Here is a 25,083-nt window from a genome sequence, read left to right as displayed (position 1 = left end):
TGTCGGGTTATGTAGCTGGGCAGGAGAGGAAAACGCCTCAGTCTTGTCAGTTCTGAGGGAAGACATGTCAGTCTACAACTTTCTCATGAGGGGAAATGTAGAGGCTGACACTGATCTCTTCCCTCGTGACCAGTGACAGGACCTGAGGGAACAGCCTGAAACTGGTTCAGGGGAGGTTTCGCTTCTCTGTTAAGGAAAGGTTCTTCACCCGGAGTGTGGTTGGACACTGAAGGGATTCTCCAGGGAGGTGGTCACAGCACCAAGCCTGGAAGAGTTCATGAAGTGCTTGGGCAGTCCTCTCAAACCTATGGTATGATTATTGGGGTTGGCCTGTGCAGGGCCAGAAGCTGGGCTTTGATGATCCTTGTGGGTCTCATCAAACTCAGGATATTTCATGATTCTATGCTTCTATTCCATGCCTGCCAAGGATTTTGAGACTGTATGAGAGCAGAACTTGTAGTTGGGCTTACATGACATCCCTTCAGTTGTACTGGGTGTGCTAGACTGCTCTATCTCCTGTAGGGTCAGGGAATTACCGAACTTCCTTCAGTCTGGAAACTAAAGTGTGAGAGATCACAGTATCTAGAGAGAGAAACCAGTGACTGGTAGAAATGTTCTGCTGGCCTTGCAATGTCACATAGTGCAGAGACACCCACAAATCCTGAGCAATAGGTACACCTATGATCCAAAGCATCAGTCCTAACTCAAGGCTCCAAAACACTTTTAGGTTATCAGCACACCTGGGCTGATGAGCTCTGTGATTTCAGTGGTGAACTAGTCCAGTACGAGTCTGACCTGATGGATGCTGACCTCTGTTGTGTTCCATTACAAATATAATGTCCTAATTGTAACCACTCTGCTATTGTTGCTGCTAAAATTGAAGTATTCTGACACGAGAAAGTTTCAGAACTCAGGCTGCCCTAAAGAAGGCTGTGACCCACAGTATGCTGGAAAGATGTTCAGACTGGAACTGTGAGATGACCAAAGTGTAACATTTGCAGAGGGACAGTGACCATTAGGGAGGACTCTGGTGGCTTGAACAAGAAAGTAGGGACTGAACGATCAGACCAGATTTTAGAGGACTTAAACAAGAAGCAAAGAACAAAAACTGGGAGAGGAACGGGATGAGTTTGCAAAGGACCATAGAGAAGATTGACATAAATTTGCTGTTTTGGAATGGATTGTAATTTCAGTCCAGTGTTGAAGTTTAAACTTGACCATTGGGCCTAGTGTTAAGTGTTATTTCAGTTGTTTCTGGTGATTTTGTCCATGTTGGCTTCCATCTCTTACCTATCCATTCCCAAATTAATGTTGTATCTTGAGCACGGAACTGCCTTCTTTTTGGCTTAAGGATCAGTTGCTCCAAGATCACTTCAACATCTATGCCAAGGCTTCCCTTAAGGGTTTTCAAATCTGTTGCCTCTTAGATCCTTTGCAGTATTTCCAACAGCTGCCCTGTACCACCTCTCCTCCATCCATGAAAAAATAGACTGCTTTCAAGATTGTGCAGACTAAGTTTAGCTTGAGTCCCATAGCAACACTATTAATCCTCAAATAAATACCAAATAACAATTGTGTTTAGAGATGTAGGGGTGTTAATAAAGGTGATTTGGGAGGGTTACTACTGAATAAATATGATTTTCTTTTGTTGTGACTTCAGTAATCTAGGTTTTCCTGGCAAGCTGCTTTTTGGGTAATAGCTAGATATCAACTACTTCTATATGATTTCATGTTTTTAAAAGGTTTTGTGCTTAAGGGTGGTGATCTATTTCTGCATATGGTGACAGGCAGGGGTTCAGCACCTGTGTTGCTGCTCTTTATTTTCCCACTCAAGGAAGATTGTAATTAACAAGGCTGAATTCACTCCATTGTGTTCTGCAGGGAAGTTGATGGTATGAATAGAATCAGTTCTGTTCTGTTAAATGGAAGGAAATCCAGGTACACTGGGGGACTCTAGGTGAAGGAAATGGCAGAAGGCTGGAGGGAATTTCGTTTTCTGCATGACAATGTAAAGTACTCAATTTCAACAGACTTGTTCCTTGTAACCTCATTTCTTTAATGCCCAAACTTAACTAAGCTGTATTTTAATTTCTGTATAATAGAGTGTACAGGCCTCTGTGGAGCTAGGAAAGAAATAGTTTTCTTCCGTATTAAGCAGTATACAAGCGTCATGAGTCCCCAAAGATGGCTGGTTACCCTGCTAACGAGCTAGCAGGGAAAAGGGAAAAGTCCTATCCCTGGTGTAACCTGGAGGAGATTTTTCTTCCACAATAAAAGAAGGTCTAGAATTTTAAAATTAGTTCAAAAGTAACCAGACTGTTTTCTGCTATCTCATGGTTTGCATTGTTTTCTCTGCAGATCATAAAGAATAAGAGGCTCTTAGTGGCTGGAGCCCCAGCAATCTTCACTGAATGATTGGGAGATAGGAAATATTTTGTTTCATCAGTACCTATTATGCCGGGCAGACCCAGATCTTGCAAGCGTTTATGTATGCACTTATCTTGCTTATTGTAGATATTGACCTTGATCTTGGGCATTCAGAAGAAGAAAGTAATGAGATCCAATGTATTTATCCCCCCCCCCCCCCTTCATAGATTTAGACTGAGCAATCGTGGAATGCTTCTCACTAACATTCAGAAAATTCAAACAATAGGTGTGGCATTTGCTTCTGCAAACTGTGTGCATCTGTAAGGTTTCAAATTGCTGCAATCAGAGGCACTTTTAGAGAAGACATGGTTCTGTAATATACTTCCTTTATTATTCAGTGTACTATTGCTACTCTTCACATCAGTGATCCACATTAGCCAGCTTTCTTATTTTGAAGAAAAAGCTTTTTTTTTTTCCTTATGTATTGTTAGAAGCAAAAAAATGCCTTATCAGGGATTAGTAGTGTCTAAGGTCATTGATTTCTGGAGATGAGTGGTGCTTATATGTATTAAATTGCTCCTGTGCAAACATTACCCTCTGATATTTCCAATAACTTTTCAGAAGCAAAGCAGAATGCAAATGATTGTAGCAGGAAAAGGTTGTTTTTTTCTTTGCTTTTTTTTTTCCTAGTGGACGAATATTATATCATTCTTAGATTTTAGGAGAGGCCAATGCAATAATTGAAGTAATTAATAATGGTTGTCTTGACCTTTTAACTTTTTAAGGTCTGTTGGAAACTCAGTCATTCCATGAAGCAGATGAAGATGTGGTCACTGATGTTGATTTCAACAATATGATTTCTGAAGAAGAAAAAGAAGAGTTAAAGACTGAGCTAGCCAAGGTAATGAATTTGAATTTCTGTAAGTGTTACTGTTTCTACTTCCTTAAACTGGAAGCTATTAATTATAGGATGAAGTATACATTTTAAAGGCATGCCCTTCCTACATTAATGTAGCCTATAATTTTCTTATATCCACTTTTTGAAGGTTAAATGTCTTCTACTTGATGATTGTACTGCAAAAATCAAATGCACGTTCCCATCTTAGTCAGGGCATGTCTTTATTTATAAACATTCCTTTAAAAATAATGAAACGTATTTTCATTAGATCTGTTTTATTGTTGTTACAGTGGTTGTGTCATCTGATAGAAAAATTTCTTTTTGTGGTGCTCAGAGAAAAAGGTAATGATGATGGTTACAGAAGAGGCTGATGACAACAAGCACAGTAATTTTGTTACATTTTTGTTTCCTTTGGCACTGATGTGTTTTGAGATGGTAGTATCTTTTCTCAGGAGTCTAGAACTCAGGACGCTGTGACGAGGCTTAAAAATAATAAGGAGATGGGAGGAAAAAGGTGTGAACCATGTGATCTCTTTATTACAAAGATTTAAAGAGATTGTTTAGATTTAGTCTTCCATGGAAGGATGGATTCAGTTTTAATTATTGCTGCTGAATACCACAAAAAAGTGAAATTCCAGAATGGAAAATAGAGAATGGGAAAAACTGTGGGTTTAATTATTTGAAATATGAGTCAAATAACAGAAATCAGAGCCATACAAACGTGAAGAGTTGGTTTTGCCTTAACTGGAACGCTTAAATTGATATTAATTTGTAGTACTTTGAGAACTTACAAAGTACTTAAAAAGTGTTCTAAGAAGTAACATTTTTAATGACTTACAATTAATTTACCTGCAGTGCTGATTCAGGATTTTCAAGGGAAAGAGAAGACTGTTTTTTCACTTTAATATTTTATCAATCTTTGTGTTTCTGAGTTACTAGTTAATTTTTATTTCTTTGCTGATCATGTCACATCTGTAAAAAATCAAAAGGAAGCTCAAAGTTTACATGTTCAGTTTATAAAATAAGTTAGGAGTTGGCATATTTATTACTGGTTTTTCATCAGGACCAGAGGCACTGGGCACACACTGAAACACAGGAAGTTCCCCCTGAATATCAAGAAGCATGTTTTTAATGTGTGTGTGACTGACCAGTATACCCCAAGACGTTTTGGGGTCTCCATCCTTGAAGAAATTTAAAAGCTGTCTGGGTACAGTCCTGGGAAACATATTCTAGGTAGGGCTTGAACCAGATGTCCTACAGTGATCCCTTCCAGCCTCAGCCATTCTGTGATTCTCTTGTCTGGTGAAGGGGACTTCACAGGCAGACAGAAACAAGGAAGGAAAAAAGCCAGAGCTTCCTGCAATCATCTGAGAATGATATGCCTCTCTCAGCAGAATTTAACTCAAATGTTTCTGGGTGTCCCTTCTGCCTACTGATTGCCATAGGAGAGAGAATTTTCAGTAGCTCATGCTGGTAATGCTTTAATTAATGCACTAACATACAAGTGAGAGATTGTCTGTCAAATATTATGATCTTGACTGACCTAGGAACTATTTTCTGAATTTCTCACAGCAGTTTATTAGCATGCAGCTGATGCTTAAAAGCAAAATAAAACTGATGATTATGCTAAGAAAGGTTTGGAAAACTTGAATGTAGAGTGAAACAAATCTGAACGAAGTCTAAAGTTAAATGAGGCTTATGACTCTTAGAAAAGACTGCAAAAAATGTGTGACTTTGCCTCCTGCAGAAAAAAAAAATTGCTAATGTGGGAATTGGGTAATGTTTCCTTTTGAAAGGCTGTTAGTCTTTACTTACAAGCCTTTTCTGCTCCACTAATGATAGTTTTGTTTTCTACCATGTCCTTATGTGCTACATAATACCTGTTTGAGCCAGTAGGAACAAGCACCTCTCTTACTGTTGTGAGAGGTAAAAATCATCCTTAATTCTATCAATAGTTGATAAAATGGGGATCTGTGAGCACCTATTGTGCATTTTTTTAAGCAGAAAATATATATTCCATCTCTGTGTTGAGTATCTAATGTATATATTCTGTGTTTTTTCTTCTTCCTTCCTACTCTGACATTAGGAGAAGAACAAGCACTACCGTTTTTCTGGCAGGATTTTTTTTTGTATCCTCTATTCCTATTCTCCTGTTAATAGTCTCTTTTTACTGGAAGCTTCTCAGAGCATGGACTTACTCTGTTCTTTATTTGTAGCCTAGCTAACACAGCAGGGCTCTGACTCTAATCAAGCCTTAGAATTTCTACAATGCAACCAAAATGAGTAACTCTTACAGAAACTTCTAACAGTCATTTGAATTTACAGAGGTCAGTCTGACTTTTCAGAATAACAGCAGAAAATTGTAGCCCAAAAGCTTTCCATAAGGCCAGAAAATTGTTAGCAGAACAGATTCCTCCCGCCCCCCTCACTGTGAGGAGCATTGTACAATGACTCTTGAGTCATGCTGGGGGCTGAGATTTTGAGCTACCTTGCTCACTGCTGTCAGTTGTCCTTCCATTACACTCATCAAAGTACTCATTTACTCTTTGGTGTCTTCCCCCTCCCACACCTTCCCAGAAGGAGCTATCTGGTTTGATCTAGCTGATGCAGAGGTTCAGCAGTGTGTGTTACCGCATGTTTGTTCCCAGTTTGAGGAAAGATAATAATAATGCCTTTTTCTGCAAACTTACAGGAGATGGGAACTTTGCCTCCATATGATGCATCTGTATTCTTCTGACTGTTGCACTTTGAAAGGAGGGAAGCATGGAGATCTAGAAGCTTGTATTTCTGTTGACTTAAGCCCTAGTTTTATAGTTTTATAAACACTTACAAAAGTGGACTTTAAAAAAATTCCTAAATAAGTGATGCCTGACTTCCATGAGAGTTAGGTATGTTACATGCTTAAATGCTTTTCAAGATCCTACTGTAAGTCCACAATCCTTTCTACCTACTTCAGAGTTGTCACTGATACTTGAGCACTTGAGGGCGGCTTTGTATCTGTCATTGTTTCAAAATGATGGAAGTCAAGGAGGATTTTTTCAATTCAAAACTGATTGCTGTGTTATAAATAATAAATTACTTAATCAAAAATGTTGGTCATGCTTCTGCCATTGAGCGCATGGCTAATGCTAGCTTCAGCTATCACAGCTTTAAGATGTCTATTCAATGGAACAGATGGAAAGTCATTTTAATAGAAGCCCTGAAAATGTATCCAAGCACCTGATGATCAGCCTAGTGCTGGCCAATAAGTGTCCTGGCATCAGTTTAAGTTAAGTTCTTCAGCAGTGTTGCACAGGCAGTCGGGCACTAAGGGGTTTGCTCTTGGTGAGGAACAACCAAAAGGAGCTCTGAACTGCTGCCTGAGGAATGCTGACATTTGTGTTTTCTTTGTATAAGCATTTAACCAGTTACTCTCTCAGAAGAGAGACTCTTGACACCTGCCTCTTGACAGTATTCCATTTGCAGCTTAGGAATATAATGGAGTGTAAAGGACATGGGGAGGAATAAAGCAATTTAGATTGCTGTGTATCAAACAACAGTTCTGGGGAAGTGTTGGCATCCCTTCACTCAGGTCATGATTTTGCTATGTGTTTATAGTCTTGCTGCTTAATTCCTGAATTAATTGAGTATTTAGATAGCAGGTAGTGACAAAAGAAAATGATAGCTGGGGGATTCAAGGATGATACTTTTCCAAGAATGGTAAGCTTGCGCCCAGTTTTACAGTGAACCACAATGCATGAATATGTAAAATAAAATAATGCTAGTACTGAGGTCCTAAATATAGCCTTGGAGGTCAGCACTGTTTCAGCTGGTGCTTGCATCATTCTCTGCAACCTATGGAGTTAAATCACAGGGAGACTGTGGGTTCCAGAGAACTTAGCATATGGTAATCAGATAAGCTGCCATATGTTACCTTACTAACATATGGAGGAAGAAACACAGTTGGTAATTTCTAAACCTGAAGTGAAAGGCAGCTGCTCTGGTGTCACTTGCCCTTGTTAGCTTCAGTGTCTCTGTGTGCTGCTTGTATAGATTGGCTTGGGAGGCTTCCAGGTGAAGAAAGCAAACCCCTGCTCACTTGCAGGAGTGCTGCCCAAGGAGCAGGATTCTGAGCCAATGGCAGGACAGCGGCAGGAGTCCCTCTTTATAAAGTCCTGTCTTCTGGCTCTTGCCTTGGTAAAAAACTGACTTTGACTAAATGTTTCAAAAAAACTACTGCAGGGAGAATTGTATTCCTCTGTTTGGGCTGGATGGCATCTTTACAGCTTGAAATTGCAGAGTTTGTTTAAATACTAGGATCTCTGGAAAGACTAACCTGCTCTGTATTCTGAGTGCTCTTATGCTTTGGGTACTGATCACGCATGTTAATAATTCAACTATAAATTTTTATGTTACAATTTTGAAATATGTGGGGCCTAAAAGACATAAATAAAACTCATATGACAAGGATATAATGTTTGATGGTACTCTCAAGTAATATATTATCCTGCAGTTTTTTCTATTTTTTAACCTGTTCCTAAAAGTTTGCATATGTGTTTTTCAGGACCAGAAGACTTAAAATCTGCAAATATGAAGTTAAAAGCCTGTGCATTCAAAGAAAGATATTTGCTTGAATTTTCCAGTCTTCTCTTGTCCTGTCCATTCCCATTTTGCTAGTGAATGGAAAGCTGGTGTTTGAGACTCCCAATATCCTAAGGCAAATTTGGGTGAAGTCTTTTCCTTACTGGATAATTCTCTCTCTTATCAGATGCATGTGTGTGATGGTGAACATAGGTGACACGGAGGCATCAATTCGACATAGTGCCAGCTCTGTTCTGGACATGCCTTTGTGACCTCCACAAGCACTTTACTCTATCTCTCTAGCTACCTACTTACTAAAAGCACTAATTTGTGACATTAGCACATTGTATGTGTTTATCATTCTGTGGGAACAGATTAACAACTTTCTCCTTTCTCCTTGTTTCCCTCAGCTAGAGGATGAAATTTCAACTTTGCGGCAAGTGCTAGCAGCCAAGGAGAAGCACCTGGTTGAAATTAAACAAAAACTTGGCATAAGTCTGATGAATGAACTGAAGCAGAACTTTAGCAAAAGCTGGCATGATATGCAGACAACTTCTGCGTGAGTACTGATCTTTATACTTACACATATGAACATACCATGTTTTTCTCAAACTTTTGGGGCTGAATTAATAGCAACATTGGTAGAGAGAACCACCCACCTTTCATCAGATGCTGTCTGAAAAGTCATTTGCTTTTTTTCCCCTCTTCATTTGACGACTGAATTTGACACTTAAGAAGGAGAAGTGAGCTTCTCCACAACTGAGATGAACTGGGAGTTGACAGCGAGGGAGGCAGGGGGCAGTGGCATCATCCATGAAGGAGCAGTCCCACAACACCTGAACAAGAGATCAGAGGAGGTCCAATGACAGCAAAGAGGGTCAAGCCAAGAGTTGAGATCTCCAAGTGCATGTGTACTGATGAGCCAGGTCCTAGGTCAATCCAGGGAGTCAAATCTGTGAGTTCAAGATCTGTGAGATACCTGGCCAGATGCAGGCATATCAGTAATATGATTTGACCATTAATTCAGTCTAGTCTTTGGTATAGCTCCCAAATGAAGGGAAAAGGTGCTCAACAAGGGTTCTCCCAACTCTTACACAACACTTTCACCACAGTCTTTCCCAAAGTTTCACAGCTGTGCAGTGCCAGATCTCGCCTTGAGCCACCAAATTCAGAGGGGCTGAAAGCGTTCGCAGTTCCTCTCAGTGCAGTCAAGGTGCTGATAGAGACTTGGTAAAATATGTTAAAATATTTTTACATTAAAAGAACTGTTCTTTGTATTTTCATAAGAAGTCAAATAAGGCATAAACCCCTTAAAAATACAAATAAAAACAAAATACAGTTTGTATATCTCCTATCTCTCACTGTTGGACAGTTTCTCATCTATGTCCTGTTTCTCATGGCATGTCATTAGCAGCGGTATCAATGTTGCCTTGGTAAGGATGTCTGGCATGTGCTAGGAGAGAACAGTCTAGAGACAACTAAGCTTTAGAAGAGAGGAGGGGCACAAGGCATCTGAACTAGAATTACTGGGAGAGACTAGCAAATTTTGAAACAAAAACTTTCATTTTTACTTGAAATTTGGCAGCAAGTTCCCAGATAGCTTTTCATTTTCCTGCACATTGACATTTTCCACAAAGATAGACTTAGGAGACTTTTTCAGTATGGCGGCTGCTGCTTTTTATTTGTTTCAGAGTTTCAGAAACTACTATCCATTAGGTGGTAAGAGTCCAGAAATTGTTATGTGGAACTGAGCAGCAGGAGTCCCATTTGTGCCCCACAAAATTCTCATATTTATGGTCCAACTGCTGTATAATTCTGCTAGACCCTCATGCCAGAACAACAGTGCTGGTACAAATCATGGCAATCCAGCATTCTTAAGAATCGATGTGTTGAGTAATAGAGGTGATTCATTGTTGCTGTACCAAAATGGCAGTGGAATAGCATTATTCATCAAGATTCTCTGATTTAGGAAGGATGAAAAGCTTGCTTAAAAAAAACAAAAGTTCAAAATATTTGCATGCCTGTGCTTTAGGTTTCTAAATCAACAATTACTCATTTTATATTTTAAAATGACCTGGTTTTAAGAGGACAAATTTTGTTTCACTTAGCTGGTGAGCTTTCCTGTAAGTTAAAACTACTTTTCTTAAACAGGGAACTTTTCGAAGCCACAGAGCACCAAAGTTTTTGTCCACTTATTGTTAATCTTTTAAGCTGTCAATTTAGGGATGCATTCTTGGAGTTAGAGTGGGCTTAGAGGAAGAGAGGTGAACTTCTCTCAGAACCAGTCCTGTAAAGTGTGTTTGACCACTAGTTAAGAGCCATGACCTAACTTACAAGATGCATGCCACATCTACTGAGTAAATCTAAACTTGAGATTTTGAATATTTTAAAGCATATATATTTTAAATGGTTGGCCACAAGTTCCTTGGTAATTTCCTATACTATTCAGTGCACAGATGTTTAATGTAATCTATGTGTTGAGGGAGGCAAGGGTTCTGCTATAGAGGACAGCAGTAACTAGAGAGCAAATGATTGCCTTGAGTTGGTTTGGTTTCATGGTGGTAAGGCATTCAACTGGAATGACTTCCCACACACACCTTTTTTATGATTGGGTTTTCAGTGAATAGAGGTGGGTGGATATTCAACTTCTAGCAATGCAGGTTTTTTATATTTTAAAAATAGATAATTCATTATTATTTAGATGCTAGAAGCAGGACCATGTTGGTGGATTTTGAGGTTATTTATTTTAGCTTAAGAAATAATTACAAATGTCTTTACATGGATATTTGTAAAGACCATAATTGAGCTTTTCTAATTATTGCTCTGATGCTAAAGAAAGGTTTTACATAACCTGAGTGCTTTGTATTCAGTTGAAGCTTCTTGATGGTGCTTCTGTAAAGTTCCCATCATCTTACCTTCCATACTTCAGATTTTCACCATATAGTGGATTAAGGTAGACAACAGTATTTATGAAGATTAACCTGGTTTTATACAGAACCATAGAATATTTGAGGTGTTGACAGCAATGTCAGGAGACTCTAGAGTCCAACTGCCTCTTTCAGGCAGGACCAGCTAGAGCAGAGTGGCCAGGACTATGTTCAGTCAGGTTTTGAGTATCTCCAAGGATGGAGATTCTACAGCCTCTCTGGGAAACCTGTTCCATGTTCAATTACCCTTGCTGTGAAAAACATTTTTCTTAAATATTAAAATATTAATATATTTTAATATTTCATGCATTGAATTTGTGCTGGTTGCCTCTTGCACTTTCACTAGATACCACTCAAAAGGGCTTGCCTCTGTCTTGTTTCCTCCTTTCATTATGTTGTTTGTACACATTGATGAGATCCTTCCATGAGCCTTCTCTAAGGTGACCAGTCCCAGTTTTCCCAGTCTCCTCATAGAGAGGTGCTCCAGTCCTTTACCATCTTTATGCACCTTTGCTGGACTTGTCTCAGTTTGTTCATGTCTGCTTTGTACTTGGAAGCACAAAACAGGACCCAGCACTCCAGGTGTAGCCATAACCAGGGCTGACAGGGGAAGGATCACTTCCCTCAACCTGTACTCACATTTCCTAATGCACCCCAGGATACTGTTAGCCGCCTTTGCTGCAAAGGCACTTTGCTGACTCACATCCAATTTGTTGTCTACCAGAATTCCAGGCCTTTTTCTGCAAGGCTGCTTTCCAGCTGGTTGATCCCCAGCCCCTACTGGGTTATTAATCCCAACCTCCAGGACTCTGCATTGCCCTTTGTTGAACTTACTGAGACTCCTGTTGCCTCATTTTTTTTTCAGGCAAAGTCTCAAGTAATTGTATTCTTCAATGCAATTATCGAATTGCATTTCATTATATATGGAGAAGGTTACAAGGGTTAATTTAACCTTTCACTAGTCCGTCATATTAAGCACTAAAGACATAGATCCACAAGCTATCTTGCCCTTTGCTGAGCATTTGTGTTGTAGCCATGCTCAGCTTTGTCCCTCACCTTTTCATTTGGTTCTCTTCTGTAGTTCTTCAGAAAAAAAAAAAAGTAAGACATTATAGTGCCGTCCCCTTGGGAGATATTTCAGTTCTAGTGAGTTTCTAAGGAGTAGTTTCATCTGTAAAATTACCCACCAATAAACTCACTCCAGCCAGTAGCTCCTGCAAATTTCTTTGCCATCCTTTCTTAAAATGTTATCAACTGTTATAAGACATAAACCTCCTGTGTTTTAAATGGTTAAACTTTCAACTCATGGATAGAATAATAACTATGGGGAGAGCTTCTAAGGAAATGAAAATGCTTAGTTTGCTACTAAACCTCTCCAAAAAGAAATACGCCAGACATTCAGACCACTATAAGCATCAATATTGCCATGGCAAATAAATTACTAGGAGAGCTGGAAAATTAGAGGAAACCCATTCTATCTTCAAGGGCTGTAGTAGTGAAGTGATGTGAAATGTTTCAAAGTCAATATGCTTAGTGATTCCAGCTGGGGGGCTGGGAAGCCTTTGATGTGATGGAAAGTGGACCTGTGTAAGGCTATCGTTTAGGATAGGCATCTGACAAAGCTGTTTTCAAAATTTCAAATCTTTTGACCTCAGACAGAAATTTTCACTTGTAGAAAGGGAAAAGCTCATGAATTATAGGCCAAAATCAAGAGAACTGAAAGTGCTGACTCCAAACAGAATGCTTCATAGAAAGGGCCCTGGGCCCTTTTTTTAGGTGGTGACTGTCTTTTCAAGCCTTTTTAGGAAGGTTTCAGTGTTGCTCTGTTCTTAAATATCTTAAATGATATTTAATTAAGATTTGTGACAAGAACATTCAACATGGTCTTGGCTTTTTCCTCCAGAGACAGAATAAAGATCTGTTCATTGACTATGGGCTGAACTATGGGAGCAAGCCTTGTTCTGCTGATAGGAAACCTGAGGACAATTGCATATGTTTCAACACCTGTTGGGAGCTTACTGTTTTATAGTTCAAATTTCTGCCAGGTGATAGGAAAATATAAAGTAATAATTGCACTGCATGTGTTTTAGGCTTTCAATCTATGGTACAGGCAGTCTTTGTTAATACAACTTTAAATATATAGTAATGTGTTTCAAAGTTTCAGAACTTTTTTCAGTAAATTGGGTATAATTTGTGGACAGCCACAGTCCTACTGCGACTTCTAGGAATTAAGTAAACTGTGTTCCCACACACATGCTTCTTATGAGTGGTAGTAAAAGAAATGTGGGTGTTTGTTCATTACAATTTGTAATCACCTTCTGACATTTTGTTAAATTTGCAAGTAAATGTAACAGTTGTGTAAGTGAAGAAATTATGTATTGCCTTTAGCAAGTACATTGTGTGTGAGTCTGTGCTAGGTGGAAGTAAAAGGGAGTCTCTCTACTGCCTTTGCTTCCTTTGGGTCAGATTAGGCAATCTTCATCCTGTATTCAAAGAGAATTATTTTGCTGCTTTTCCACATGTGTCTCTGGCCTTGAATTTGGAAGGGTAGAGTAATAAGGAGACAGGACTTCAAGAAGTTAACTTAATCTGTTCTCATTGTTCTTTGTCCAAAACATGTATGTCCATTTGTTTGCATAAGAACCTTCAGCTAATAGAAATTCCACAGTAAGGTCAGGTGATCTGTTCCAGATGTTTGCTTTTCAGGGAAAAACCCACTGTAATCATCCTGGGGCACCATAAAACATATGCATGTGTATTCTAGTGATCTTTTATGTGTGTATATCTAACTGTAAGGATGGGAAGTGAGGCCTGAATGTAAATTGGGATCTCTGAAATTACAAGGATTAAAAAAACCCAGGAAGGAGTTAGTTGAAAAAAGGGGAAGGGAAGGGGAAAGGGAAAGGAAAGAAAATGAAAAGGAGGGTAAGAAAGGAAAAGAGAGGCTGGGATGTGTTCAATCTGCATAATTTTGTTAATCTAATATACAGTACAGAGCCCAAAGACACTTTTACTGATATAGTTTAAGGTGTCATGAACTGCTTGTAATGTTTTAAGATTATCTATGCTTCAGCAAACATATTTTGGCTTTTCTAACCAGTAGAGTTAGTGCACTTTTTTCCCCCCTATTCTATGCTGCATTGCACAAATAATGCATTTCAAAAAACTGTATCCCATATTTTTCCCAAGTGTTTGAAGATTACAGGGCAGTACGGCCCAGAACATTTGTCACTTTTGTCTGCCACCTTTCCTGACCTGTGACTTTCTCCAGCCTATTGAACAGTGACCTTCCGTGTACTGCACACAGATTTCTGCTGCAGCCTGCAGAGGTTCAGTTCCCTCAGTTCTCTCCTTCCTCTCTCTGTGGGAGAGGAACTACCTGGGGCATACTTCCTTAGATTTAGGCATATGTACCCATCCAAATGCCAGCACTGTTTCAGTTAATTCTTAACATGCCTGGCAGTGGGAAGGATGGCAAAAAATACATCTGTCATTTGCTCTGAAGTTGGAATGAATTTCAGGAGAGTACTAAAAAAAACCCACCAAAACAAAAACCCAAAATAAGGCACAATAGCTTAGAGTTCATTTGTGGCAAAAATGACAGTAAGAATCCTTTTAGACGATGTTTTATATACCTTTTATCTGTCATATATGCATTTATCTCATTTGAGCATTAGCATAATTTAGTTAATGCTGAGCTCTGTTTCTCCCAGAAAATCAATAGAAAAATAGTTTTGCAGCTGAGAGGTTCTCAGAGATCCAGATGATTTAGATCGATTGCAGAAAAGTCCATTCTTAAGCTGACTAATGGTTTGAAAACTGAAAAAAAGTAAGCGCCATAGGGCATGGCTTGTGCCACCAGGCTCTGCTGTACTGTATGGTTTTGTTGTTAATTGTTTGCGTTCTGTTACATCTTCTGTGAGCCTTATCACAGGCGAGCCTTATCACAATCTCAAATGGATTAATTTTGCCAGCAAGCATTGATGGAGAGGCATAGTGCTGAATGAAGATGTCCTAATTAGCACATGTACTAATTTTACTGAAGCTGAATTAAAACTCTTTATCATTTACTGCAGTACATCAAACTTGCAGCTTGACATGCAAAATATAAATATTATATGTGTAACCTACTTCTGTCAGCACGCTCTATATTGCAACTGTGAATGAAGGTTACATTTAACTCTGCCATGTGAAGGGCAATTCTGTACTGAGATGAGATGAGCATGGTTGTCCTGTCATACCCTGCAGATGATGTTGGCCATTTAAGTGTCTAGTTCTCTCTGTATGGCTGCTGCTTGGCTGTTCTCTCTATAAGCGCTCATTCCTGCACATGTTGTGTTTTATGAAACAGTAGCTCCTTATATTTCCTTTCACCGTCTGTAAAAATCAGAGTGAGATATATGTAATGAGATCACAAAATAGCATAACCTAAATGTAGTGTATGACACTGTCGAGTGAGAATGCAGTCAAACTATGCTGTAAATTCACTTGTCTAAATAGTATGTTACAGCACTGGAGATGTGAATTATCCTTAAAGCTCCTTTTAGTAATGTTGGGCATGTTGTTGGAATATAACTGCAATATCAGCACGTTTTGCAATAACATCTGATAATCAGTTTTATAAATTGCTTCTGTTAAAGAAATGCCCTATTTTAAAATTATAATCAGAAGTTGATGGATGAAATTCTTAGGTTAATGTCGCATATAAGGTAATGTTCAAATGTTCACAGGTGAGTGCTATTTGCAAGTTTACAATTGAGACAGTGGTTGATATAACTTATTTGTTTAATCCCTCTTGTCTATGAAATACATTTATAAATATTTATTAAGTGCTGAGTGAAAGCACAGAATATGACCCTTGTTAAACATTACCAGCAGTTCTGTGCTGTGAAGTGTTTTCAGATGCCACAAAACCAGAGCAGGAATTCCTACTCTAACTGAATAAATCAAGTAGGCTGTTTCTACTTTTGCTGATGCTAATTGGTGTAATGCTGATGGTGCCTTTGTATGAGTGTAATGATGTATTTGTGTAAAAAATGCACTCCATTACTTGGATGGAAGGTGCTCTTTCTTGAATCCCTGTATCCTAAACTATCTGAGTTTACTTTTGCTGGAGTATTTCTGCCTCTAAATTTTGGGGTCACTGGTCCAATCTAAGCTGCTGGCTGACTGACTCCTAAGGTGCTGTCATCTGTCTCGATGAGCTGGTGGTCAGAACTCACCTAAAGATTGCGAGCAGTGGCTGCTGAAAGGATGAGAGTGTCCAGGTGTTATAGATGACTTAGCATGCAGTGCACTTGGTGGTGCAAGGAGGACTTAAACCATACATAGAGCATGTTTTCCAGTTAGTGTTTGTAGTTCTTATTTGGAATATCCAAATTTATTTCTGCTGGTAAAGGTTTCTGAAAATTAAATAAGCTGTTCAAGTGCATTAAAACAAAAGTACAAACTGCTGCTGAGTTACATGAGATGATGAAAACCGCTTGGTCAGATGATTAATGTGCAATACAACTGAGCAGATTCCCAGATGACAGAGAGAATATGTTGAAGAGATCATTGTTACCAGAGTGCTTGGCAAAATATCAAATGGATGCTGTAAATATGAAATAACTACAAGGATAAATATATCTGAGCCAAAATACAGTGCATCATACATCCAAATATCAACACAGCACATAACTAACTGCAGTGAGGCAATATGCTCTTTGGAAAGATTATTTATGAAGAAGGCATAGTGGTACATGTAATGATGGAGAGGTGGGAATGGACAGGGGGTTTGATTTCTAAGGTATCAGAGAGCTCTGCTGAGATGCAAATTAATGTTTCTTGTTTCTGCTGCATGCTGTGCTCCATTTTCACCTTTGTTATTTTATTGTTCCTTAAAGCTCGTCTTCAGCATTTCTGAAGGGAGGAGGGCACATGTCATAGGTCATTTTTGCTGAAGTTAGTGCTGAAAACAGACTAGTTGTGTAATAGTTTTAGCTGGATTTATGCTCTTATGTAATGTCAAAAGTATTAGGAACACAAATGCAGTCTCCATGCCTTCTCACTAATGGAAATACTGGAGGGTGTTTGGTTTATGGGATTTACAGAAAAAGCACAATATTGTTGGAATGTCAAAATCAGTGTCATTTCAGCCCACTTCCCTGAAGATGTGTTCTGACCAATGTAATGTTCAGAAATATGTAGGGGATTCTAATGTTTCTCAGTGAAATTTGGGTCTGTCTGCTGTATGGCACATTTTGGACTGTTCTCTAAATAGTTTTACATGGTGTGAAGAACTTGCAGTGAAAGGTAAGACATGGAAATATCATAAAGTTAAATATGCCTATAAATAAAATTAACTCCAAAGCGTAATTTAAAAAAAAAATCAGTTCAGAGGGATATCTGAAAAGTATTTTATTATGTACATTCAACCTGTACATAAATAGGTTATGCTACAAAGGACCTTTTGGACTTGGAAGTCAAATCTTGGCCTTCATTTTGTCATCAGCAAAATTCCACTTGTGCTGAATAGTGTAGGAAGCTTTTCTGTTAGCAAACTCTTTAAGACTTGTATGCCACAGGCAATAGAGTACTTGATTTTCTTCTTTTTTCATAGGCACTCTTACCAAAAAGCTATGTGCTTATAATTTGACTGTAGCATTCTTATTTTAGGTTCTCATCCTATTCAAGTTTATATGACAGTATATCTACTGTCAGCAAGAGAATGACACATCTATTAAACTAGTTAAGCTAGAGGATGAGGCCTCAGTGAAATAAGAGTATTGCATTCTTGCTATGTCCAAGTACAGGCTAAGAATAAAGGAGATCTGGTAAAAAACAGTATTTTCAATTTTCTTTGTCCTGTACTAGAATAAATAAAACAAGCATAATCCTTGCTTCTTCCTTTCTAATTATAATTTGTGTTCCTTCTGTCAGTGTTGCAATGTTTTTCATCCAACATTATGCATGTGTTTGGTTTACCTTATCTAACTGGAGGCTCCTAGAGATTCCATACCCTGGCCTTCAGTTGCTCCCTGTGGATTGCCTTGCTAGTCAGTGAAAACAGGCAAGCACCTTCAGAGAAGGAGTCCTTTCACTTGGCAGTTTAAGATCCTGCTAGGTCAGTAGGGTGTTGTGGCTTAGGAACATAAAATCAAAATATATTGTCTGTAAGAACAAGAGGTGGCCTCTGCTGTCAAACCAGTGGTTTGTAAAACACAGTCCTGAACAGAGGACTTTCAGCAATAGGTCCTGCTGGGGCTAAGACAATGTGACATAAAATGTGATGTGCCATATTGCAAATGTTAATCTTATTTCCCCTCCTTCCTCCACGAAGTTATTACTTTCATATACATAATAATAAGGAGAAAATACCCTGTTGTAAGGACTTAGGCAGTAGAATTTTTTTTTCATCAATTGCCAGTGTATTTTGGTACATAGTTGCAATCCTACAGTTTTTGTTCAAAGGAGAATGAGAACCAGTGGAGTTTTATTTCTGAATTTTTCATTATCATTTCTTCTTGTCTGCCAACACACACCACAGGATAGAAGACTGATTATAGTATGCTCCTCTTTTGTTACTAGGTCAGTACTTCTAATTCTGAGCTTGTCTGCGTCACTGGGAGTATCAGATAATTTACTCAGAAGGAAGCCTCTGACATGCTCAGAATTAGTTTAGTCAGCAGAAAATCATCTGTGAAGAAAAGCTTATTGATTGCTCTGAGACTGCAAGTTAACTATTGAAGGGTCTGTATGGGTCAGAGCATGTATTCTGGATCAGTTAATTAAGATGATTCTGTGTTTGAATCTGCATGCTATAATGAAATAAGTGACATCTTTTAAAAGAATTCAGGCCTACTAAGAATTTGCATTCACTGTCTAAGTTTCTTCATCTTTCTTTCTCTGTTCTTCCCCAAATCATCTTCTTTTAAAGAAATTTTAAAAAGTGAAAATAAAAAGGAAAACTGTGGCATGTGGAAACAGATTTGATTTTTTTTCTATATTAAATATCACAGAATAATTTTGAAGTGTATCTGTTAAATGTACCTAACATGTATATTCTTGAAAGAGCAGTGTTATATTATATAACATATATATGTTATATATGTCCTGATTCTTTGCTATGCTTCAGACAGCAGAAGGTCAGTGTCTGCTGCAAGAATACTTACTTGATGTAAATATGATTTTCTGTAAACAGAAGTTGTATCAAGTAGGTATTCAACAAATCACTGCATTCTGCATTTAACCAGCGTGTGCTGGCCCATCTGGGGGATGTTATCTGCAGAGGGAAAGAGAGGATTGCTAAGGGAAGGATTGCTCTGGAGAGCCCTGCATTTAGGAAGCTGTGCAGAAATGGCGATCCTCACCTATGTTTGTTTTGAGCTACAGTTACTACGTTTCTTAACATTTCAGTGGATGGGACTTTGACGGAACTCAGTTGCAGGGATTCTAGTCTCTCTTTTAAAATACTATTTCTGTTCTATTTTTTGTTTCCAGTTACAAGAAAACACACGAGACCCTGAGTCACGCGGGGCAAAAGGCAACAGCGGCGATCAGCAATGTGGGAACGGCTATCAGCAAGAAGTTTGGAGATATGAGGTATTGGCATCTGCTGCTTCTCTGGTCTTATTTAGAGGACTAAATGTATAAATCATTTGACAGCTCTTGCTTCTACATTAGTGTTTTAAAAGTGAAAAGAAGGCATAATGATGACCAAAGATAGAATTTTTATTTGAGTCCTGTTTTTTTTTTTTTAAAGTACAGTCACAAATCCTTTTGTAAAAGACTTTGCAAACTCAAGGAAATGTGTAAGTAAAATGGAACAAAAAATTGATGTTAGATTAACCCAATTTTATTCGTATGTGGATGCTGGAGAAAAATAACATCTGAAGAAAAAAAGCCTATCTAGGAGCTGTTTGTGATAAGACAAAAAATATCTCAGGCTATTTTTAATTGTTTTTGGTTTTTTTTTCAACACGTACTGCAAAGTTTTTTCTGTAGTTGTATAAAGATATGATGGAAGTAACAGGAGTGGAGGTCAGTAGAACTGTCACTTAAAGGCAACTTCAGTGTCGGGCTTTTTATGCTGATGTGTCTTTTAAAGTGTTGGTCTTAAATTTCCTCAGTATGAGAGCAGAAATTGTACACTGTAAAAACCAGCATTCTAGTTTTCTTGAGTGTTTGAAGGAGTTGATTTTTTGTGATAAAGTAAATGGTCATGGATAACACTACAATATGCTGTTTGACCTGCAGAATTAGGGTCTCATTTATTAATAGTGCATATTATCCCATTGGTATGTACTCACTTTTGTTATTTTGTAATGTATGAGGTAACCATATCCTAAGATCTTTGTGTGCTGCGACTGACTGAAGCATGGCAGCTAAAATTTTTTTCCTCTTTTTATTTTTATCCTGGATTTTAAATCTTTAGAATACCCCCTTACTACTTGCCTTTTTACATACAGCTTAATAAATCTTCTACAGAAATACTAATGTTTTTGTAGGTGAAGCTAAAAAAAGAAAAATCTTCATTACAGTATCATCTGGTTTATAGTCTTTTTCCACACTGTACTTGAAAATGGAAATTTAGTCAGTGACTTGCAACCAGGGTATGAACATAACTAAGAATTTTTGACTTGATACAGTTAAACATTCATGAGTAGTATATGCCTATCAAAGGATAGAAGAATAAACAGGCATGCAATTTTATTTTCTTAGTATATTTTTTTGAGTGTTCAGAAATCTAAGAGCTGAAAACTTTCTAAAACATAAATTTGAGCCTTCACTTAAAGGTTTCTTCATTAATTTATCATTATTTAGAATTTGTTTTCACTTCTATGAGCTTTTGAAATTCATAACACCTCATGTCTCCCTAGATGGATAGAAATTTATTTCGTAAAGTCTGTGGTTAATTTGTTCATTCATTCATTCCCTATTTGGAGTCTCCCTGGTCTTTCCTTTGGTGCCTTCTGACTCTTCCATTATGAGAAACAGTGAGTGAGTTCTTCTTCTGACCTTCATTTCACTCATTATTTCTTGTGGGTTTATTGTATTTCACTTCAGTTCCCTCTCTCTAGGATCCAGTTGGATGAGTCACTTCCACAAACCTTTTTGTTACCTTTGTTAATTCTTTCTGCCTTCCTTGCATTTATCGTTGTATTCTGTATTTTTGAGAAATGTATAAGATGTATGTGTGCATGTGGCACCAACATATTCCGTTTCATTTTATATTCTTTCTTAACACTTCCTCTTGTAGAAAAGACAAGCCCACAGCTCAGCAAACAGATCCTGTTGCTGTTTCCATGCTTTAGATCCTACAGCAGTGACCAGAGAGTTTCTGTGTGAATACCTTGAGCGCTGGCTTTGGATTGTAGAGGGAAGGATAACTTCAGGAATCAGTTCAGGATTTCTCAGGTCCCCTTACTTGTGCTTTGCACATAGCGTGAGATTAACCACAAAGGTAGAAATGTCTTCACTGAAATCCAGCATGTTCATTATTTAATATTACTGTTACCAAATGCCTTTGTCTTACCTATCAGTATCAGCCCTCATGCCCATGGCAGTACATGGGAGATGGGAGGTGCATATCCCATTAGCCCTTCAGCCAAGGGCTCAAAGCAGAGGCTGTGTCCAAAATCATTTTGATTAATCAAAAAGCAGATTTCTAGTAGCTTTCTTTGATTGAAATTATTACCTTGAACCTGGTTAGGAATTTTTCAGGAAAATAAGAATTACCAATGCTGCCTTTTTTGTGGACACTTGCTGTTTTCAGTTAAGTTCTCAGTTAGGAGAGTTTTCTTGATTCTTGATGATGAAGCAGCAAGCAGTCTAGCCAGGTTCCCATAGTTATAGAGAGAGTGGCATGACTTGGACCTTCTGCGTCTGCTATACATCGTAAATGTGGAGTGATGGTCAGCATGCTTCCCTCAGAAACAAAGCTGGCCTAAATTCTTGGCTCAGCTTGACCAGGTGTAGTTGGGTGTGGGGTCATGTTACAAACCTTATCACTTAAATAACCTGATTATTAAAAATCTTCCCCTTCCCTTTCCCCCTCCCTATTTGGGGGAGTAAACTGTAAAGAGGCCGGAAATTTCTGTGTCACTGTTGGCTTGCTTTTTTTACTAATCCAAATAATTTTATTTCAGTCATCTAGAGTATGGATTATCACCACCCCCTCCCATAATGCCATTTTAAACAAGCATCAGACTCTAGCTTAATTCTCTTGGTTAGGCATTAGGGCTGATAGTTACCAATGACATCCAGATGCAAATCCCTGTTCTGCTTTCACTCAGAGCAGACACTTGAAATTGATTTCTAAAATCCAGATGTCATCATAATTCCCAGTATGTACAGCAGCCTTACCCCCTGCCTGTGGTGATGGTGATTTTGAAAGAGTTTGTAGACAGACTAACTAAATACTGAAACCTGCCTTCTTTATGAAAGAAAATATTGTTTTCTATGTTGCCTGCTATGTCAACTGTACAGAGCACTATGTGAAACACGCGTTTCTGTTCTGAAGTTGCTGGGTCTTAATTTTTAATCTTCTTTCATCTCTAAAAATTTCTAAAATAAAAATTACTAAAATATCATATAACAACAACAGGCCAGATAGACTCCCTTAGATGTGCTATTTTGCTATGTTAGCATTCAAGAAGATAAAATCTATGAGAAAAATGACAAAATTCTGCGTGTCTGAAAGAACAGATGCCACCCTTTGGGGACCAAGTGCTTTTCATGCAGCTGCTGTGCTTCTCTTTCATCCCCACCCCATCTTCCCAGTGTTGCAACTCTCTAATTCATTTTGTGCATGAATAATTGCTAGCGTTTCACATTTTCTGAATTTTGTATTAATAATAGTGCTTGTAAGGCCTTTTTACAGTCATAATGTATTCTATTTAATATTATGTTTCTAGAAATACAAGAAATGCATATAAAGCCAGCGTACAGATACTTCTGCTTTAGGATACAAACCAGACACTAGCAATATAGCTAAGATAACAGATTCTTCATTAATAGGTTTTGTGATTAATTATATGCCATCAAGATTTTTTTTTTTTGCTTGTTCACGTTCAGCTCACATTGTCTCTTTTAATATTTCTCTGGTGTGGAAAATTAAGAGGAAGGGGATAGTCCCAGATTACTCACAGGGCATTGATCAGAGGCTCAGATCTCTCAGTGTTAGAGATTGCAGTGATTTCAATGTGACTCTCACTAAGAAGAGCACAGATGTGATAGAGTTGAGAGTCTTTATCCCTTTCTGCTTTTTGAAAATATTCAAACTCTAAAGTTTGAATATTTTCACGCTGTATTGCTGGACTACTCTGCAGCTGTCTGTATGGATCTATGTTTCATCCCTGCTGATAACCTTTTTAAAAACAAGTTGTGATACCAAGTGAGAGACTCTGGATTTTGGGTTGCTTTAAAAAAAAAGAGAGAGAAAGAAAAAGTAAACTACTAACACTACACTACTATATGCTCACTACCACATACATTGCTGCTACTCAAGTAAACATATTTAAAGATTAAGCTAACAAAGGCATTCATGCAAATTAGGAAGTTAGCAGTTACATTTTGTATAGCTCCTTCATTCAGCTGTCTGGTACATTTTCTTTAATTACATGATCACACAGACCCCTTTCAAATTCAGTGCCTGGGATGAGCCAGCTCTCAAGATGAATAAAGGTAATTTAATGCTTCATTCCTGCCTGGAGTTGGAAGGCACACGTGGAAAGACACAAAACACTACAGAGAGGAACAGCCTGGGGGCCTGACTGTGGCAGTTGAATGTGCCCCTCAGAGATCAGCACAGAAGGTATAGGAGGCACCAGAGGGGTGGAGGAAGGCAAAGTTAATTCCTTTCCAGAGGGCCAAGGGAAGTTCTGGTAACTACAAAGCAGATACTGGAGGAATGCATTAACCTGTTAATTTTCTAAGCATCTAGAAGATAGCATAATGGCAAAAACATAAAAGGGTTTGTCAAGAACAATTATCTTGAACTGACAGCACCTGTCATAAAGGATAGATGGAAGGTAGGAGATGTGATAGAGCTTGACTTTGATAAGGCTGTCTGTACTGTTTTTGCAGAACTAGAGAAATACAGCTTAGGTGTTATTAGCAGGAAGAAAGCATAGGGAATTGAAAATTGTATCCAAATAATAGATCTCAGTAGCTGACCATAATGTAGGATTTTGCAGGCATCTGTCCTGAGTCTGTTACTCATCATCAATTTCATTGCTGGGTTAGATGAAGCTGCCAGGATGGCATCACTTAGAATTCCCATGGGACTGCAGTGGCAGGGTATGCGAGCACTTTAGGACCAGGGTTAGATATCCACATTATTTGAAATTACAAAATAAAATTCAGTGTAGGAAAGTGTAATGTGCTTTATTGACAAATGAGGAAAAAATTCAAAAGCAGAGATGGGGAGCACTGACCAGGCAGCTCAGCAGAAAAGGGCTAGCAAGTGTGACCTCATGGCTCATGAGCTGAACAGTGGTTATTTCTGAAGGCTATGAAATCTTTGTAATTTAAAGTTTTTAGAAGCAGGTGGAGACAAAATCTTTTGGTGATGATTCAGACATGATTAATCTGCTTTACCACTTTGGGAGCTGTGCCTTTACTGTTGTGCCTTTTGGGGATTTTGTTGTTGTTTGTGGTGATGGAGTTTTTGCACAGCCTTTTAGGATTTCTGTGATTTAGGGCTGTTCTGGGCACTTAGAACTGCTGTTATATCTGAATTCCTTCAAATGCTGTAGCTGTCATGCCTGAAACTATCATTCTCAAACCTTTCTGCCTTTTGATACCCCTATAAAGGGAATAGTAATACTACCTTGCTTCAGAACATAATTTCATACGCATTTCTTTTGCTGACTGGTGAGGAAGTTGTTTTCTCTCACTTCCACGAACATTTGTCCCTTAATTTGTACTGGTTTTTACAGGTCTGCAGTAACAGAGATTTTCTTATCATATGTCTGTGCAAGTATCTCCATGCTGGCATGGAGAAGGGATTGGCTGTTACTGGGAGCCAGCAGGAAGTGAAAGGAGGGCAAGAATATTATTTAAAAGCACCAGTATGCATGATGATGTGTATAACCTTGTAAATAAACCTGAAGAAATCAATGCTTTTCTTTGGAGCAAAGTATGAACATTTCACAATAAATAATGCATCATGCCACACATTGAGAAAGGATGTGAAAAATAAGTATTTGAAGAGATGTTCATTAAGTGTGCACCACCTCTCTGGCTCACTGCATGAGGCAGGTATTCCCTTGAAGTGGTCTGTAATTAAAGACTACATCAATAACACAGATGAAGGAGAGGCTTGTCTGCCTCATCATTTCTCAACTT

The 25,083-nt window shown here is 38.3% G+C and overlaps 1 protein-coding gene across 3 annotated transcripts in view; it reads left to right on the top strand.

The window, feature by feature from the left end:
* Positions 1-25,083, top strand: part of TPD52L1 (TPD52 like 1) — a 50,052-nt gene that overhangs the window by 15,657 nt on the left and 9,312 nt on the right. For all 3 annotated transcript variants that reach the window (XM_088161861.1, XM_088161860.1, XM_088161862.1), the window contains exons 2-4: positions 3,153-3,268; positions 8,236-8,384; positions 19,234-19,335. In XM_088161861.1, the coding sequence (XP_088017987.1) occupies positions 3,153-3,268; positions 8,236-8,384; positions 19,234-19,335 (367 nt within the window). The remainder of the gene's footprint in view (positions 1-3,152; positions 3,269-8,235; positions 8,385-19,233; positions 19,336-25,083) is intronic.

Source organism: Sturnus vulgaris, chromosome 3, assembly GCF_052056855.1.
Source record: "Sturnus vulgaris isolate bStuVul1 chromosome 3, bStuVul1.hap1, whole genome shotgun sequence".
In the NCBI taxonomy this organism is placed as follows: Eukaryota; Metazoa; Chordata; class Aves; order Passeriformes; family Sturnidae; genus Sturnus; species Sturnus vulgaris.
Note: the sequence above shows the minus strand (reverse complement) of the source record. Positions and strands in the feature narration are given on the sequence as shown.